Raw genomic sequence first — 19240 nt, 5'->3', positions numbered from 1 at the left:
ACTCATAACTCAATAATAAGACAAACAGCTTGATTAAAAAATGAGGGGGCCAGCCTGGTGGCACAGTGGTTAAGTTTGTGCCCTGGGGTTCACGGTTTCAGATCCCAGGGGCAGACCTACACACCGCTCATCAAGCCATGCTGTGGTGGTGTCCCACATACAAAATAGAGGAAGATTGGAACAGATGTTAGCTCAATGACAATCTTCCTCAAGCAAAAAGAGGAAGATTGGCAACAGAAGTTAGCTCAGGGCCAATCTTCCTTACCAAACAACGCGGAGAGCCCTTGGGGAAGTGTGTGGGTCATAGTAAACGCTCAGTCAATGTTAGGTGCTGCTAAACTGATTACGTTCTCCCAGCAGAGAGGGAGACCCGTGAGGCCAGAGGCCAGGGTGTGTGCACAGTGCCTCTTGGTGGGAAGGCACCAGGATGCCTAACAACAACAACACAAACAAAAGCCCCCTAAAAATGGGCAAAAGATTTTGAATAGGCATTTTACCGAAAAAAACATATGAATGCCTGATAAGCACATGCAGAGATACTCAATGTCATTAGTCATCAGGGAAATGCAAAGTAAACTACAAGGAGATACCACTAAACACCCGCTGGAATGTCTGTAATTAAAAAGATAATAAGTATTGGTGAGGATGTGGAGAAATGAGAACCTTCATACATTGCTAGTGGGAATGTACGATGGCACATCTACTTTGGAAAGGTTTGCAGTACCTTAAAAAGTTAAACATAGGTTTACCATATAATGTAGCAGTTCTGCTTCTTGATGTCTACCTAAGAGAAATGAAAACGTATATCCACACAAAGATTTGTCCGTGAATGTTCATAGCAGAAAATTTCATAATAGCCAAGAAGTGGAAACAACTCAAATGTCCATCAATTGATGACTGGATAAACACAATTTGGTATAGCCATGTACTGTAGTATTATGCAACAATAAAAAGGAGTGGACTAGTGATGTGTGCTGCAACAGGCATGAACCTCAGTTACATTCTGCAAAGTGAAAGGAGCCAAATGCAAAACACTACATATTGTGCAATTCTGTTTATGTGAAATGTTCAGAAAGGGCATTAATGCCTGAGGATGGGAATTAAGATTGACTGCAGATGGGCTTGCTTGATATTTTTGGAGTGATGAAAATGTTCTGTTACTGGATTCTCGTGATGGTTGCATAGCTCTGTAGCAGTTATGGCATTGTGTATGTAAGATGGTGCATTTATGTTATACAGTTCATACCGCAACAAAGCTGTCTAAGGAAGTGTGCCCACGGACTCCACTGGCATTGGCTATATACACCCAAGGTTCCTGGGAAGCTGCTTTGGTTCTAACCCTTTATAAAGCTGTAAGTAAGAGAATTCCCTGTGGTTTCAGAGGGTTCACTAGGGTTCCATATTGGCTACTTTGGATCTGGTAATCGATGGGCGCAATGGGGACGATGTAGGACTTGGATGTGAGCCAAGTGTTATGAGCAGAATGGCAGCAGTGTCGAGGTGGTTGAATGGCACCGTTTTTCTTACCTGGATTTCTGGGTTCTAAGCTGCTCTGAGGATTTGTGTGGTGAAGTTACTCAGAAAGCCCCAGCAGTGCTGTCTGAGGACATCTCCTCAAGATGCCTGGGTGCCATCTCTAGGGCAGATTTCCTTTGGGTGCAGGCCTCCTGTTGTCTTGGCCATTCCTGTCCCACAGTGTAGCTTCCTCTTGAGACAACCATCTCCTAGATATAGCTGGCCAAGCCGTTTCATTTTTCACACATTCTGAAATTCTCTTCTTCCTGAAAATCTTTTCTGATTATTTGTCACTAGTCTTTTGTTTAGCCTTCATTCTATCTAGAAATATAGTACTCCTGTGATATGGGAGCACAGCTTTGGGTCAACTATGTGGTTTAAATTCCAACTCTTATCTCCCTAGCCATGTGACTTTTGGGCAAGTTTCTTAGCCTCTCTGAGCCTTGCTTTGGGAAATCTGTAAAATGGAGACCATCATACCCATTACAGAGGGTTATTATGAAGATGAAATAAGGTCTGTATGGAAAGCCCTGAGCACAATTGGCTGGCACCATAGTCAGTGTTCCTTAATTGTCAGAACCAGATAATGGAGTGGGTCGGACCATGGGTTCTGGATCTGGATTTGCATCCATGATTTTCTACTTCTAGCCAAGTGACTTTGGGCAAGTTTCTGAAATTTTCTGTACCTCTGTTTCTCCATGTGTAAAATGGGCATATCGATAGTACCCACCTTATTAGGCCTGTCTGAAGATTAAGAGTTAGTATAGAAAGCCTTTAGAACACTGCCTGTAACATAATAAGCTCTTTACAAGTGGTGGCTACTGTTATTCTCTCACCAGCCAACACAATGCCCTTATTCCTCAGGATGCCATATTTGGTTTATGTGAATCAGATGTGTGAGCTCTAGGGACATCGTGGCAGTCACTCTACGGATGACCAGGGAGGCCTGGTTGGTCCTGCTGCTGGCCCAGCAGTGGTGGGCTGTGAATCCCCTGTCTCACTACCCCACATGCGTGTTCCCAGTCACTCTGTGCTGATTCAGAGGAGGCTCCTTCCCCATAGAGGAACAGAACTGTTTTGGACCAGGGTAAGCCAGACTCCTCTGCTGGAATTAATTCCCTGGATCCTCCCATGGCTGTGGGCCCTCTAAAATCCCTGCATGCAGCATTATGGGTGTGATGAGACTCCTGTAAATGTGTCTCTTCTGCACAGTAACCCACAAATAACATAAAGTTGAAACATCAAGCCCTTGGTTGAGGTGGTGGCCGGGATCCACTCTGTTTTTCCTTTGTCTCCAGGAACATCTCACTGGAGACTGGCTTGTGGCTTTGGGACCCCTTGGAATACATGCAGGTTGATTGGCTTGATTTATGAGTAATTACCACTTCTGTTTTATTTTCAGCTGATTATTTACCCTGGAACCAACCAAGACGAGAGCTACTTCGTCCAGACAACAGCTACCGGCCAGCGTCAACTAAGTTTGATAGTAGAACCACACATCAGGATGACTACTCTATAAAGGGCCTGGTGAACACCACAAGCTGTAAGCCTCCGGTTGTGCCTAAGCTCTGTAACATCCCCCTGGAGGATCTGACTAACTACAAAATGAGCTATGTGGCTCACCCTGTGGAGAAGCGCTTTGTGTATGAGGCGGAGAAGTTCAGACCCTGTGAAATCCCCTTTGAAAGCCTCACCACCCACAAAGAGGCCTACCGGGGCCTGATGGGGGAGCCAGCCAAGAGCTTGAAACCTCCAGCCAGGCCCTGTGCTCTAGACACGCCTTTCTCTAACACCACGGAGTTTCGAGATAAGTACCAAGCTTGGCCAACACCCCAGGTGTTCTCCAAAGCTCCTATCACCTATGTCCCTCCCGAAGAAAAGATGGACCTTCTGACAACAGTGCAGTCCCATTACACATACCCTAAGGGTGCCCCAGCCCAGTCCTGCCGACCAGTGCTCTCGGTCAAGAAGGGTGGCCGCTTCGAAAGCTCCACCACCACCAAGGATGACTACAAGCAGTGGGCCAGCAAGCGCACAGAGCCAGTCAAGCCCATTCCGCAGCTGAACTTTCCTACAGAACCCTTGGACTGCCTGACCACCACACGGGCCCATTATGTGCCCCACCCACCCATCAATACCAAAAGCTGTAAGCCCCCCTGGTCTGGCCCTCGAGCAAATATCCCCGTGGAGGGCCAGACCACGTACACAGTCAGCTTTACTCCTAAGGAAATGGGCAGGTGCCTGGCTTCATACCCTGAGCCCCCTGGCTACACGTTTGAGGAAATGGATGCTTTGGGGCACAGGATATACAGGCCAGTTTCCCAGACAGGCTCTCGGCACAGCAGCAGTCTTTCTGTAGGTGATTCGGAAAACCCCAACCAGCAGGAGTTGGCAGTGTCAGCCTGATTTTTTAAGAGTTGTTATTTAGAAATTGCACAACACTTTTAAAAGCAGATGATTGAGTTATTCATTGGACAAAAAAAGAATTCCCCAAAATGAAAAAAAAAAAATCTTCATCATCATTTCCAGGACACGAATAAAATGAGAATCACTTGACTCAAGGAAAATAACATTTAATCACTGGCTGGCTAATTTCTCCTCTTAACTCTTCCTCTGCTGTCTCCCCTCTTTGGTCCCTTACCTTGTGCTCATGGGATCAAAGCTGGTCTCTATGAGCTTTTCTCCGATCCAGATGTAGTTTACTAATTTAAGCATTGTATGAATTGACCTTATGATTAACCCTTGCCAAATATGAAGTACCAAAGAATAAACTTTATTTTGGGGGGATTGAATCTGCAGGTCTGTGTGTTCACCCCTGTGTGCTGTTTATGCAGAAGACAGGCTATGTTCCTTGGGACCTTTGGGGAGATTCCAGACTAAAGCCCCCATTGCATCTCAATACTGGTTGGGGTGCCTTGGATCCAGTCTGGAGTCTTGTTTTGGGTTCTCTGCCCAGGGCTGCTTCACAGGGCATCTTTCTATCTCTTCACATGGTGACATACCAGCAAGAACAATGCTGTCCGATGGGGTGTGGGTCTAGTCATGGGAGATGGGAGGAAGAGGTCCTTTGGCAGTCCCAGGGGAGCATGCACCTGCCAGACCTCTCCCATCCCCAAACCAGTGCAAGTTCTGATTCCAGGGAGAGGAAGGGGAAAAGGGACCCTTGGCAACCAGGCAGTTGGCAGCTGGCCCGAGGGCTGTGAGTTATTCTAAATGCTCAGAGCCTGGAAAAAATGGCCTCATGCTGGGCTGGTTCCTGGGAAGGCTGGACCTGCTTGTCCTAAAGTGATAACTGTGACCAGACCTGTGACAAAGCTTGACATGGTGGTGAGCTGGATCCTGCCCTGGAGAAAGGAATGGAAGTTTCTCTTTTGCATCTAAGGTTTGGTACTAAGGCTATGTAATTTGGAGAGTTTTTTTAGATTGGAAAGAATTGAGGAAGGACTTTGTTCAAGAGGGCCGACAGCAGGGTCTGATGGGTTCGTGGTCTGGGTGAGCCTCAAATGGGGGGACACCCACCTCTCTTTCGAGTCCACAGAATCCTAGTGTATACTCCATGGTCTCAGAACTTGAGAACAGCATGGAGGGGAAAGGAAATTTTGGTTCAAGTGTGGAGGCTTGGGCTTAGGCTCAAGGCAAGACACCTACATCTATTATCCAGGGCTCGGTCTTTCCATGGCTCTCACCTACCTGGCCCAGACTGCTCAGGTGCCCACCCCTTGTATCATCACCATGAGGTTAATTTGTATCACTGGCTTGGGACCTACGTCATTTAATCATCTTGTTGGTATGTAGGGTCTGGATACCTGCCCTTTGTGGGCTAAAGGGGCTCAGAGAGGTTATGCACCTTACCAAAGGCTACAGAGTTTGGAGTGCCAGAGCCAAGGTTGGAACCCAGGTCTTCTATTTCAATCCAGTGTTCTTCCCACAACACTAGGCACTTCCCATCTGCTGTGTCTCAGGTCTCATGGCTCCACAAACCACGTCTCCTTCTTTACATTACATTCTACGTTACATTTACTTGACATCCCATTTACATTCCCTCCTTCTCTCTCCCTTCTCAGTGTAGTTGTATGACAGTGTTTGGTTATATCAAGAGTAATAAGCTTTTCTAATGTTTCTGATGAGTAGGAAGGGAGGAAGCTGAATAAGGCTGGATGGACCTGGCTGATTAATGAGCTCTGAGCCTGCTTGGGGTGAGGAATTTCCTCTGAGCCCTCTATTTGTGACACTGGGGGTCACCTGCCTGGTGACCCCAGGCTTGATGAGTTGCCCAGGGCATTCCTGGCTTGCCCACTTCTCTAGAACTTAAGGAACCGGCTCTCCTTTACTACCTGTTTTATTTTGGTCTCAAATTAAAATAGGCTTGTTATTATGAAAGTAGTTAATACAAGTAAAAAGTTCAGAAAATACATAAAGAAGGACACAAGTGCTATTATGGGGACTGGTGGAACAGTGGCTAAGAGCATGCAAGGGGGAGAGTCCAGACCTGGGCTTTCATCTTGGTGCTTGTCACCTACTAGCTATGAGATGGTCAAATTCTTTAAAATGTGAATAATAGCAACACTGGCCTCGTGGTTTTGTTGTTTGGGTTGAATGACAGAATGTGTGTGGATCACTTAGCCCCGGCTCACGGTTACCTCTCATTAAATGTAGGCGAGGATGATGGTGGTGATGAAGATGGGGTTGAGTTCTGCCTGGCTGAATCTGCTTAGGATTCTATTGGTCAGTGTTTACAAGTGCGCAGGTAAGGATCATTGCTCATGTTTTTTATTTTACGTTTTACAAAGTAACATATTTACTTTTTTCATATAGTCAGCTTTTTAGTTGTTCTGAGTTGAGTTGCTAACTGTGCTCCCTGGAAATTTCATTTTAGGAAGTCACTTGGGCCACAAGGAGGGAAGGGATGGTGAGCTGAGCAGATGGGCCTTCGTTCCCCTCCCCTGCTCTGTCAGAGCAGCTTCTTGTTAATCAGTTCTGTGCATTGGGCTTCCATACAAGACTTTGTTGGAAAAAGGCTTTTTTACTGCAATTAAAACATGTGCACACACTGCTCTAATACCTGACACATCCTGTTCAACAAACCCCGATGGTGGAAGGCTTCAAACACATTGTCTTCTCTCGAAAATACGCACGTGTTTACGTTTTATATCATGTATCGTCCACTTGTGAGCGTGAAGTGGGAGCTTAGTCACTCATCACAGCCCAGTGTTCTCAAGACTTCCAGCATGTTATAGAAGAAAAATTATGAGAGACGGGAGAGAACACAGAGGGGAAAGTTTTATGGCCAAGCAGGGCACCTGCTCCAGCTCAGAATCCAGTGTGCTCTGGGGACCAGGTTCTGGAGAGGAAAACAGGTAGGGCTTTTAGAGCCCAAAGAGGGTGAACTCTATCCTGTCTGAGGGAAGCAGAGGCTCCAAGTGCAGCTGACTGGCTGGAGAGAGTGGGATTCGCTGGGGTGGAAGCCCTGGGCTGGTGGGGCATGGCCTGCTGGTTTGGGGTACGGAGCCCAGGGGCGTCTGCTGGGATGAGGTCCCACTCCCGATGATGGTGTTTCCCTGCTGTGCCATGCACAAGGCAGCCCCGGCATTAGCAGGCGAGGTGGCCAGGGCAGGTCTTATCCCTTGGCTTACCTGACAGTGGGGCCACCTGCACGGTGGAGACCTTGGCACATCACTCTCATTTTTTGGTGATCAGGTACCCCCTCTCCACTTGCCACCCCCCTGCCCCCTTAAGGTATAAATTCAGCACCAAGAACAGCTTAGAGGACGCTCCATTCTACTGCTTGTTGCATTTTCACAAGGGGCAGAATCTTTAAAGATGAGCTTCCCTATTTTGGCTTGGGTCCAAGCTCTTTTGCCAGGCAATGGCTGGAGGGTGGGGAAGGTGGGCCCATTGTGAGCAATTCTTTCAGCCGTCCCCATTTTTTGCACCATTTTATCACTCTGATTTCTGTGGTACCTGGTATTTCAAATCCTGAACCCCTGCCCGGTTCTGCCTTGTGGACCTGCTCTGTATCAGCTCCAGCATTCCTGAGGCATTTTTATTCTAGGCGGTGGCTTTCCATTCTATGCTTGTCAGTCATCATTCCACCATCTACCTCCTGTCTTCTTCAAATTTCTTGAAAACCCTCGTCCGTTGATGACCCTCCTCCCATCTTCTTCACTATGGCATTTTATGGTTTCGTTATCGTTTTATTAGAGTTCAGTATGCGAGGATGTTGGAGGGAGATGAGCTGAAGGAGACAGCCCATCACCTGGCCTGGCACAGATAGAGCCAGCTGAAAGTGATGAGTACTAATGGGTTTTCTCAACAGGAAAGGATACCTGGAGGGCAGCCTTTTCCCTGACTGGACAGAAGAGCCAACCTGGACAGTGTAGAATGAGTACTAGGCCAACCAGTGTGTGCAGGTGAAGGGGGCCCTGGTGTGGGCCTCTAACCTCTGACCCCCAGGGTGTTCCCCAAGGCTATGCAGAGAGCGTCAGACAGTGCTCTCCCACCTCCATTCTCGGCTCCACCTATCCTTCCTACCGCTGTCAGACATCGCCAGCCATTTCATGGAGAGAGGGTCTGGAGGCTCAGAGACAGCCCTCAACTGAGCAGAGACCACAGCCCGGTTCTGACATCAGAAGCAGCAGTCCTGGCTGGGGGCTGTATTGTATGGGGGTGGCTGGGGAGTAAGACTCTCTCCTCTGTCTCATGGCTTTGCTGTCACATGGTGTCCTCCAAATACCTTTTCATTGTAGTCTCCCTGCTCTAAACATGTTTGAAATAATGTCCACACTTAGAGTAACTGTACTCTGTACCCCACTCCGAACTTTGGCTCCTAAAGCAAGAGTGAAGCTAACTGCTCCAGAGCGATGGCATTGGCGCAGCCAAACCTTTCCGAAGTGATGCACCCTTTGACGATCTGGTTATTCAGGGCATGAAGATGAACTGAGGGACCCTTTTCCTCTAAAAGTGCTTTTCATCTGTGCAGTTGTCAAGAGGAAGTAGGCAGAGAAGGTGGGGTGTGCCCAGGTCCTAACTGCAGATCAAATGGTCCCCTGGCTCCTTGGGCCTGCCCTGCTATCACTCAGGCCCACATCTGGTTGGCAGGCCTTGAGCGGGAAGAGACAGGTCCTTCTGAGCACGAATGCTGGGGGTAGGGGTGGGGGCCAACCAGGGGTGTTTTCTTTGGCAGGGCAGGCTCTGAATTTCCACGTGGCTGGCTGAGCAGGTGCTTGGCTCCTCCCCATTTTGGGGATGCAACGGGAGCCCAGGAGCCTGTGAACCTTCCAGAACATGTGCTCTGGATTCTGCAAAAGGCATCAGGGCACTACGAAGCTGGGCTCCTCTTTAAGCCACACTTCTGGGCCACAGGTGCCCTAGTCCCTGCCTCTGGATCCTTGAATGCCGACATGAGAAGACTTGGTGGCTTTTCTTTGTGACTCCTCTAAGTGTAGCAGCAAACCCAGCTTGATGCTAACCACAAGGATTCAGGAAATTTCCATTCCTGCGATTGAATCTGACACTGATTTTCTTGGGCTTTTACTGCGAGCCCAGCCTTCCTGCCTGCCTGCACCCTGCCTGCCTACTCGGGGCCAAGGCTCTTCTTTCAATGACAAGAGGGAAACTTGCTTGTCCCCAAGCTTCCCCATTGTCCCCAATCTCTGTCCTTTTCGTGTTATAGGATCATAAAAGAGGGGAGCCCACAGATACTCTTTAAACAGGCAAGCAGCTACTTGAGAGTTATAAGCAGACAAAATCCCTGAAAAATGACTGAAATTTGACATCTGTGCCAGTGAATGACTTATAAACTAAGAAATGGAATTTTTTTGGACTATGGGCTCTCCTGGGCTTAAAAAAAACCCCCAGAACTTTTCATTTTAAAGTTTCTAAGCAGCACTGAGTGCTTACTATCAACTTGGAGTGGCTTTTTTCTTGGCTAAGTGTTATAACACTGCTCATAGTCAAAGGTCAGTTATTTGGAAATTTCAGCTGTCCAAAACCGAGTCAGGAACCTGGAAATCAGCAGCCTTTAAATTGCCAAAATCATTGACATGCATTTCATGTATGGAAACTCAGGTCCTGTGCTCAGCGCTCACCCCTTACCCTGGGGCTGGCTCTGAGTGTATTGGCCCCTCTCCACCACTTTTGTTTTTTTTACACACACAGTTCCAGTGAGCTTCTCTTATCTGGTTTACTAGCCCACAGAAGAGCAGGAGAGACTGCTGCTATAGGCAGACACATTCAGAACAGAAAGGAGCGACAGCTGATAGCTTGGCTGTGGGACTAGAGGCCAAAAAAATTAAAAAGTGCAGAACTCAAAAGTATGGCAGCTCAGGAATTATGACTATGATATAATAAAAAGAATATATATATATGCATACACATGCATACACACGTGCACATACATACATACTTTATTAAGTCTGGAAAGATATACCATGGTTTGTGCTTATGACCCCAATTTAGTAAAAAGAATAAAAAATTATACATTCCCATTTTTAAAGGCTGGACAAATGCATCAACAGTGTTGGATAAATGAATTCCCATTTGTCTCATTTATCCAGAATAATCAGGGAAGGGGGATTTGGAGTGTTTTAATATGAGGTTACCCCACAGGTAATATGTATTAGCTTTTCCCAAGGTGTTTTCTGTAGATTATAAGCCAAGTTCACTGGACACATAAGTTTGGGAAAGGCCGTGTACTATATCCCCCTGTTGGAGATTCATAATGCATGTTAATATTTTGAAGCCTCTGTGAAACTCTGTAGTAAAGGAACCTTGTTTAACTTTGTATAACCCAGTGCACGCATCAGCATTCTTGCAATTACATGCGTTCAAGCAAGAAAGGGAATTTGTTGGTTCGGGTGATTCAACAGCCTTTGGCTTTATCTGTGGGTTTTAGGCACAGTTGCATCCAGCGGCTTGAAGGATGAGATGTGGACTCAGTCTTCATCTTTTGGCTTTATTTTCTTCTGCATTTCCTTCTTAGGCTCTTTTAATGTGGTAGTTTCTAGCAATTCTGAGCTTACAACATCCTTTTAGCTAACGGACTTGTCCTTCCCTTTTACTGTCCACTTTTTACTGTGGTTCCAGTAAAAATCCCTGAATGGAGTCTCTCTTGCCCGGCTTGAGTCTCGTGCTGATCCCTGAACTGATCGTCATGGCCAGAGAGATAGAAAGTACTCATTGTCCAGGCCTGAATCAGGGTGCATCCCTGGACTGAGCACTGTGTGTGTGGGGTCAATCCCAGGTGAACTCTGCGAACTGTGGGAGGGCTGGGGTGGGGGTTCCCAAAGGAAAACCGAGCTCTAGTTTCCAGGGAAGGGAGGGATGAATGCTGAGCAGGCAGAAACAGCAGCTTCCAGCTCTGACAATAGAAGCCCTTTTATTGTGTAAAACCTGTTGGAACACACATGGAGAAATACTGCCAAGTGCTCATCAGACATTTTTTCAAATAAATTTAGAATACAATAAAATACACATGCATGCAAACATGTGGTTGAACCTTTCTTTGATGATTCAGAAACCTCAGTGGATCCTGCAGTGCCTCTGGGTCAACTCTGAGTGTTGAAACATCCTGGTCACTGACCATTGAGATTGTTTGGCTTCTGATAAATGGGAGGTTGTGGCACAGCCGGAGGGCAGGGCACAGGGAGCCTGGGAAAGTCCATTTGCTGGGCAGGGGACACAAGTGTGGATCTCCTGTGTAGAACTCTCTCAAATTCTGACAGCACCCGCACCACATGCCACCTCACTTCATCTACACAGCCTCCTCTGTTGTTATCTCCTTGTCCAGGAGCGGCATTGAGGCTCAGAGAGGTTAAGCAACTTGCTGAATTCCTCATAGGCTTGCTCAGGGCATTCAAGGAGATGGTGTTTGTTAAAAAAACCTTGTGTACAGTGAAGAAGTTTTGGAATGACACTGTGGATTTGCAAGAAGGAGAGTGCTAGCGAGATGCAAGGGGCTACTGAAGTTGAGAGAAAAGAATGAATTTTGGGATGCTTTTAAAGGGGCATGCAGTTTACAGGTGTATGGCTTTAGAAATGATTAGGTTGAAAGAACGTTGGGAATGGTAACCGTGTGTGTGTGTGTGTGTGTGATTATCCAGTGTACCTAGTACAGAGTTAGCATTCAGACCAATTCACTGATTGCTCCTGGACACACAAACGCACACATACACACAGAAAAATAGATACAAAAATGTTGATTAGGATGCAATAGGGCTTCTTTACATGATGCTTGTCTACTTACAAGTCTAATGTATAAGAAGGAATGATTACATCCAGGAGCTGAAGGTTATTTGAAGACATCTTTAAATTTTTAAGCTCTAGGTTTGGAACAGTTAATCATTTTAGAGTGGTTTCTCTTCTAGAAAAAGATCCCTTTGGGTTTTCCTAGGAAAAATTTATTTTCATCTTGTAATTTGGTAACATACAGTCACGTCTACTGCGTATGTTTTACTATAAGCTCTCAGACGATGGTATTTAGGGAGGTGTGTCCTCTTGGTTACCAAGCTCTTGACATTCAGCTGGGAAGGTTGCTGTATCTCCTGCCTTTGTTGGACGGCTGCTCTGGGGTTCTGTCTGGTTTGAGGCTCTCGCGGTGCCCTTTCCTGTCCCATGCAGCCCCTTTCCCAGACTCCTGGGTATCCGCACTTCTCACCGTGTTCTTGCCCTAGGGGCATCTCCTGGGGACCCACCTAGATGGCCCTCAGGTGTTCTCCAGCGTCTGCGTGGCTTTCATTTCCTTTACTCTGTCCAGTGAGTTCCCTGTCTGATGGCTGGTGACTCAGAAACCCTGCCTTCTCCCTCCACACCTCCTGTCATATATGCCTCCCTCTCCTCCTCAACCTCACAACCCACAACTGCCGCCTTAGCTCTGGTCATCAGGATGGACAAATGCCCGTCTGTGGTAGCACTGACCACAGTTGTCCCTCCTTCCATCCATCCATGTGTACATACCTATATACATATGTTCATTCCTCCAGAGAGGGCTGTCTAGACCATTTCCAGGAATTTGGCTTTTACTCCAAGGGGAGCCAATGTCAAGCTTGTGGCTGGGAGGTGTGCAGATCTGGTTTACATTCAGCCCTCCCTGGGGTGACCCCGCCTGCTGTGAGGCCCTGTGGGGCAGCGAGAGTAGAAGCAGGGCCTGGTGAGAGGATTATTACATAGAGGATGATGCAGGTCCACACTCGGCTCCTAGAAGTGGGATAATGAGGAAAGCATCACATCCTGGTGTGTTTTGAAGGTGAGCCACGTGGAGTCTCTGACTGAGGTGCATGAGAAGTATGACTCCGGAGCCTTGGGTCTGAGTGACTGGAAGGATGGAGTTGCCGTCCGCTGAGACTGGGGAGGGCTGAGGTGGGACATCTGAATGCTGGGCAGCCAGCAGGCTCCTTCGGGGAAGCGAGGTGTAGTGAGGCGGAGGGGGGCCTTTGATGAGGCCCTGCCGTCAGACAGGCCTGGCACTTCCACTTACTGCTGTAGTCCCTGGAAAAGGGCGACTGGAGCATCCTACAATTTCTAGAAACTCTTCCTCTTTCCACACTATTACCTTTAGGGAGAAAGGGGTCTTTCCAAGAACTCCAGGAAGGGTTTTCTGAGTTACCAGGAGTGGACAAGGAACTGTAATGGGCTGAGTGCTTTGAGGGAGAAGGAGGGCGGAGTCAGCTTGCAGGGCAGGCATGGCTTTCTTGAGACTGTGACTATCAGCTGAGAGTGACCTGCCTGCCCCCTCCTCCCCTCCCTCCCTATCTCGTCTCCCCCAGCCTCTCCAGCCACAGTTACCCAGATCTTGTCCCTCAGGATTTCTGTGTCCTTTCATCATGTCATACCCTGTGGTCTCCTCTTGGTCCCTTTCTTCTCTATTCCTGTCCATCATCATCTCTTCAGCAAAACAAAAGATCATTTTTTGAGATCCACTCTATTTAGAAGAGGGGATATTGTAAATAATTGTCATTTTATTTTACTTTTCAGCTACAAATCCAACTCTGGCCCTGAAATAAGTGGACGTGTGCAGTTGGGGAAGACAGAGCTTTGTGAACACAGGATTCCCTACGTGTGATGTTGACTTTGGACCTCAGGTTGCGTTCATCTCTGTGGGCTGTCAAAGGGCTGAGAGGCCCTTTGCTGCATGGCAGTGGGGAAAAGAGTTGTAAAATTGGGCACTCTTTAGGAAGCATTACATGACAAACATCTTACAGCCTCCACATTTGCCCTACCCTGGGCCCCAGGAAAGACTTCACAGGGAAGAGTAGATGGTGGTGGGTGTGGTGGTTGGCATTCCATGGCTCATGGGAGGGTGAGAAGGGGAAAGAGAGTGAAGGTGGAGCCTTCAAGGAACTGAGGCCAGTCACCCAGAGAAAGTGGCCAGAGATGAGGCTGGGCTGTTGTGGGTGCCTCAGGACATTTGAAGGAGTCTGGTCCTTAATCTGACAATAGTGGGAAGGTATAGAAGGCTTTAAAACAGAAGACTAGTATAACCTAAACCGTCCTTTGAGAAGATCTCTTTGTGTGTAGATTTAAGCCATTTTGGCTGAGGGACAGTTCCCAGGTTATCCTGGTATAATGAGTAGCTCCATCAAGAGAGGCTGCAGCTCTGTGTCTGCACCTACAAAGCTTTACTCCCTAAGGTGGTGTGTTTCAATGAAAACAATTCTGGCATAGGCTTAAATGCCAGCAAACCACCCCAGTGCAGTCACATAATCTGCTCCGTGAACTCGAATAAGTCCTATTATCCAACTGTAGCCACTCTGACAAACGGTTACTCCAAGATGAATATTCCTATGGTAAGATCAGCTAAAAACTTCTCTAGGCAAATCAAGTAAACAGTGTGGGGGACACAGAACCAGACAGCTTTAGATTTGGAGCTCCAGCTATTGGGTTTGCTGGATTCTTAGACTGTACAAGGGCAGTGGTACTTGTGTACTCTTTCCAGTTCTCTAATACTGCTTGTTTCTCCTGGTGGGTAATTAATGAACTTTATGTAATTAACAAACCCTCTGGTGCTGACTTAAATAACCATATTTGAAATGCTTGCAATGGTCACTTTTGGAGGGTGGGTTTATGACTGGGTAATTAAATGTTAGCTAACTGCCTCTAGGGTGTAGATTTACATTAATTTTACACGTATGCATCTGTTTACACGGATGTATTTGCAGGCAATATAACAAAAGTTCTAGCTGCTGTATGGGAAGTAGATTGGAGATCAGAGTAGATTTAAGTAGTCCAATTAGGATACCTTTGGAAAAGTCCCAGTGAGAGAGGATTAGGAAGAAAAGGAGCAATCTCCGGGTGCTGACTGTGGAAAGAATGAAAAGGAGAAGAAAACTGAGCTGGAGATTCCCTCAAACTTGGTCTTTATAATCCGGGTAGGACACGTTGGCATTTGTGGTGGGATGTGTCTGCTTCCCTGATTGGACTCTGAGCTCCCTGAAAGCAGGGACTAGGCTTTCGCCCCTGTGTCCTCAGGGCCCAGCCTGGGCTTGGTACAGAGTTGGTGCTTAGCAAGTGTTTGTCAAGCTCTTAGGGAAAGGAAAGGTATGTGATGGGAAAAGAAATCAGGGAGAAGGAGATGAGAGAGGCCTATGTCGTGGGGGAAGTAGAGCGGGCCCACTAGGTCCAGATGAGGTCTTTGGCTGTTTTCCATCCCAGCAGGACCCGAGTGCGAAGGCTAGACCCTCACAGTGCAAAGCGGGTGGAGGATTCAAGCCCTGGGGGCTTGCTCTCAGGTGGTTACCTGGAGTGTCTCCATTCTGATAGGACCTCTGCAGGTGAAGAAATTCAGCTCAGGAATGACTGGTCCATGGACCCGGCACCTGCTCTGTGCCCTGGCATGTAGAGCTCCAGCTCTGGGACTGAACTACCTGCATGACTGTCAGAACAGCCTCCTCATCCTTCAGCTGACCTCAGCTAAGTCATTTCCTGGCCCTTTCATTCTTCTTTAAAGAATGATGGTGGGGATTGGGGGGAAGAAAACCAAGCCCATGACACACTCCATCATCACCCTCCTCGCCTTGACCATTAAACATTTCCTAGAGTTGCTTGCGTGGTAACTAAGTTGTTCACAGCTTGTCTACTATCCTTCATGGGATTTGTAACGAGGTCAACCCTGGCCATTGCAAAGACCCAGAGGAGGGCTGTTTATGTCATTTTGGAGAAGAAGGGAGGTTTCCCAGGCGTGCTTTTTGGTCTGAATGCTGACTGTGCAATCTCTCAGGTCCTCCTAAGCATTCTGCTTAAACAAATATTATTTATGTTCACCAGGAGAACCATTTCCCACTGTCTGCTTTCTCTTCACTCACATAAAACTGCACATTTAATTTCTGTTTACACATATATAAACCATATCTTTAGGAGCAGCCTGGGAAATCCTCGGTTAAAGATGGGTTTTGCCTTTGGAAAGCACAGAGGTGAGTGACATCTGTATATTGTGTTATCAGAAGCGTGACACGTGGTTGATTGGGAGCAGGTGCTTCACGGACCCCATCTGAGTGAAGTCGTAAACCTCTAGTTGACAGGCAAGATGACAGCCCAGTTCTTGTTAGCAAAGGCTTGATGACCAATCTGCCTTCCAATTTAGAGGTGGCAACAAACAGTTGAAAACCTTGGGGTGCTATGACTAAGAAGCTGGGGTTTGGCCAAAGACGACAATCTCTGATCAGCTCATATACATTTCACCTGTAAAAGCATCTCCAAGCAGACAGGATGGGGATGGGGAGCAGACAATTTTCGGTTAATCTTAGAGGTTTGGTAGAATTCAGTTCTTTACTGTTTCCTTCAAGGCTTGTATCAACACTGGTGTTTTCCTAATTGGCAGTATGTGACATGGCCAGATAACCTTCCCTGATTTAGCTCTCATTCAGTGCATCCTGAGTCTGAATCCTGAAGTCTTTAAATCATAGCTCATTCACTGAACAAAATGAAGAGAGGCAAAACCAAGGGGTTGTCACCTTGTTTTCTTTTGTAATTTATCTTTCCTTGGGTTGATTCGCCAAACAGGTCAGTTTCCATTGGGTTATTTCCCAAGAGCTTCATCCTTCTCTCTACCCCACCACTCCCTTTCCCTTTGTGGATAAACTTGCTTATTTTTGGGAGCACCTCAGATAGATTATAGAGATCTAACTTGTCTCATTTTAGCTGAGAATGATTCATAAAATTGGATTATTTCCTTTGGGTTTATTTTCAGGATGAGGTGTGGGGATAACAGCATGCTGTTGATGAGGAAATCTACCACTTGGTAAGTGAGAGATCCTTAATTTTAGCTTTTACTTGACTTGTATATTTGCTCATGAATGAATATTTCTCCATGTCATTTAGTAAACCAAAGGAAATGGCAGTTACGTGTACATTTGGTGTTTTGAGTGGAGACTAGGCTGTACATTGGGATATAAGATAACATCTGTCCTGGGAAGTATTTCTGGAAGTTTGTCAGTATTTTGGTGAGTCTTTGAGTCGGCTGCATGGACTGATCTGTTTTATTCCAAGATTCAGAGCTTGGTTCACCAATGCCTCTCTCATTAAGCTATTGTGTAGGAGTGAACTTTGGAGGAATGACTCTTGTTGTTCTCAATCAAAAAGGGAAACACAGGGGAGAGTCTTTCAAAGCTGACAATGGGAAGTAACGTGAAATAGCAAACATTCTACTAGTCTTGCCCTTCATCTCCTGGTCTCTCCAAGGTAGCTTGGATGATGATAATACTGATCAACATTCAACGAATGGTTCAATGATATGACAGGCACCCTTATATTTCTTCAACATGAATTAGCAGTTTTCTCACAACAACCCTATCCCTTGAGGTATCCTCTTTTTAAAGGTGAGGAAGCTGAGGCATGAATGAGCTTTGGTGATTGTTGCCCATTCTGGTCTTGATGGGCCTGCAGATTTTCTGGGCTCATCTTGTCAAAGTCCTGAAAACTTCTGAGGCCAAACAGGGGACTCTAGTATGAGGACTTACAACCCGAGAACTGGCCTGTGGTTAAGATTCCAAACTTTTACACTGTGGTTGGTAGCATGTTGGTAGGAATCTCTCTTTTTTCTCCCTGCTGAGCTCTGATTTTGGCTGGAAAATTTTCCATACATTTTATTTGAGCCCTTCCCACCATTTGAGCCTTCTGGGGTTTTTGCGCTGGCATCTCTGACTCATTCTCCCCACCCTCCACTGGGGTCTCTGTAGGACATTGTTTGGTTGTGGTATGTGAGTATTTATAGTTCAAGCACTGGCATTTTCTTTAAAGCAAAGCCTAAAACTCTTGAGAAAATAATTGGAGTTTCAAGAAGGCCTTCTGGTATCTTTCTGGTGTATTTTCACACTGCTCAACAAAGTTGATGTGCTGGGTGAGTTGCTGGAAAACAGGCTGGGGTTTGGCTTTGAGACTGGGGTCCTCAGAGCATCTTTCACAAAGGTCCCTGTATGGGTGTCTTCTGGGCCTAGAGACACGCTGCTCTTCCACCAGAGCCTGTTTATTAAGAACTCTACAGATATGCTTTTGTTTTTTCTGCACTTCCCACTGTAGCTTTATTTCTTTTAAAATGCTTTAACACTAGGAAGTTAGGAGCCCTAGAATGCCATAAAAATTGATTTTAGGGGATGAGAAAGCGACCACTCCAGTAAAATGCCCCATTTTATCATCTACCAACCCTCAAGCAGTAGGGAAGAATGGTGGGTGCACCAAGGTGGCCGCGCATAGTCAACTTGCACACAGAGGAGCTGCAGACAGCATAGTGGGTAAGAGCAAGGCTCTGGCTAAAAAACCAAACTACTTGAGTTTGAATCCCCATCCCATCAGCTGGATGAACTTGGGCTTCTCTGGACCCCTATCTTGTTATTGTTGTCGAGTCAATTCCGACTCCTAGTGACCCTGTGTAGCAGAACCCTGCCTGGTCTTTTTGCACCATCCTCTGAGCTTCTGGCGCTGTATCAGACAATGCTCTACTGCCATTCATAGGGTTTTCTTGACCAATTTTTTTCAGAAGTGGGTGGCCAGGTCTTTCTTCCTAGTCTCTCTTAGTCTGGAAGCTCTGCTGACACCTGTCCACCATGGGTGACCCTGCTGGTATTTGAAATACCAGTGGCATAGCTTTCAGCATCACAACAACACGCAGCTGCCACAGTGTGACAACTGACAGACAGGTGGTGTGGTTCCCTGACTGGGAAAGGAACCCAGGCCATGGTGGTAAGAGTGGAGAATCTTAACCAGCAGACCAGCAGGACTGGCTGGGCCTCTGTCTACCCATATGTAAATAATCATAGGGTTCATGTGAGGATTAAGTGTAGTAATGATCTATAAATGTTAGCCCCTACTCATGGTGTCCATCCAGAATTTCAGCACACAGCTACTTCCCACAGTGCACGCCACTGTTGGCAGGAAGCCTGACCTGCAGTGAGGCTACTTTTCAACCCAAGTCCACATCTATCCCTAGAGATGCTTGTGCTTGCTTTTCTTCCAGAAGGTACTGTGGCTCCCATCTTCCCTCTACACAGGGCCTTAAATGAGATGATTGTCAAGGGCAGCACTAAGCCGATTATGTGTGCATCTACAAACGCAGCTCCTCTGGGTTCATTTACAGAGCTGGCCCTTCCAGGCATGGGCCCTAGCTTCCCATGCCAAGCTGAAAACTGCAATTCCTCTACTTCAGCCAAATGCACATAAGTGGCTAGGAACCACCCCCTTATCCCCTGCACAAAACCAGATAGAAAGGCTGAGCTTAATAGAGACTCAGACGACAAGA

At 46.8% G+C, this 19240-nt stretch overlaps 1 protein-coding gene across 1 annotated transcript in view; it reads left to right on the top strand.

The window, feature by feature from the left end:
* Nucleotides 1–4085, top strand: part of SAXO1 (stabilizer of axonemal microtubules 1) — an 80022-nt gene extending 75937 nt beyond the window's left edge. The window contains exon 4 of the mRNA XM_008530059.2: nucleotides 2918–4085. Coding sequence (XP_008528281.1) covers nucleotides 2918–3921 — 1004 coding nt within the window. The 3' untranslated portion in view covers nucleotides 3922–4085. The remainder of the gene's footprint in view (nucleotides 1–2917) is intronic.
* The last annotated feature ends 15155 nt before the right edge of the window (nucleotides 4086–19240 follow it).

Source organism: Equus przewalskii, chromosome 22 (assembly GCF_037783145.1).
Source record: "Equus przewalskii isolate Varuska chromosome 22, EquPr2, whole genome shotgun sequence".
NCBI lineage: Eukaryota > Metazoa > Chordata > Mammalia > Perissodactyla > Equidae > Equus > Equus przewalskii.
The sequence above is the reverse complement of the archived record's forward strand: the minus strand, read 5'-3'. Positions and strand labels throughout refer to the sequence as shown.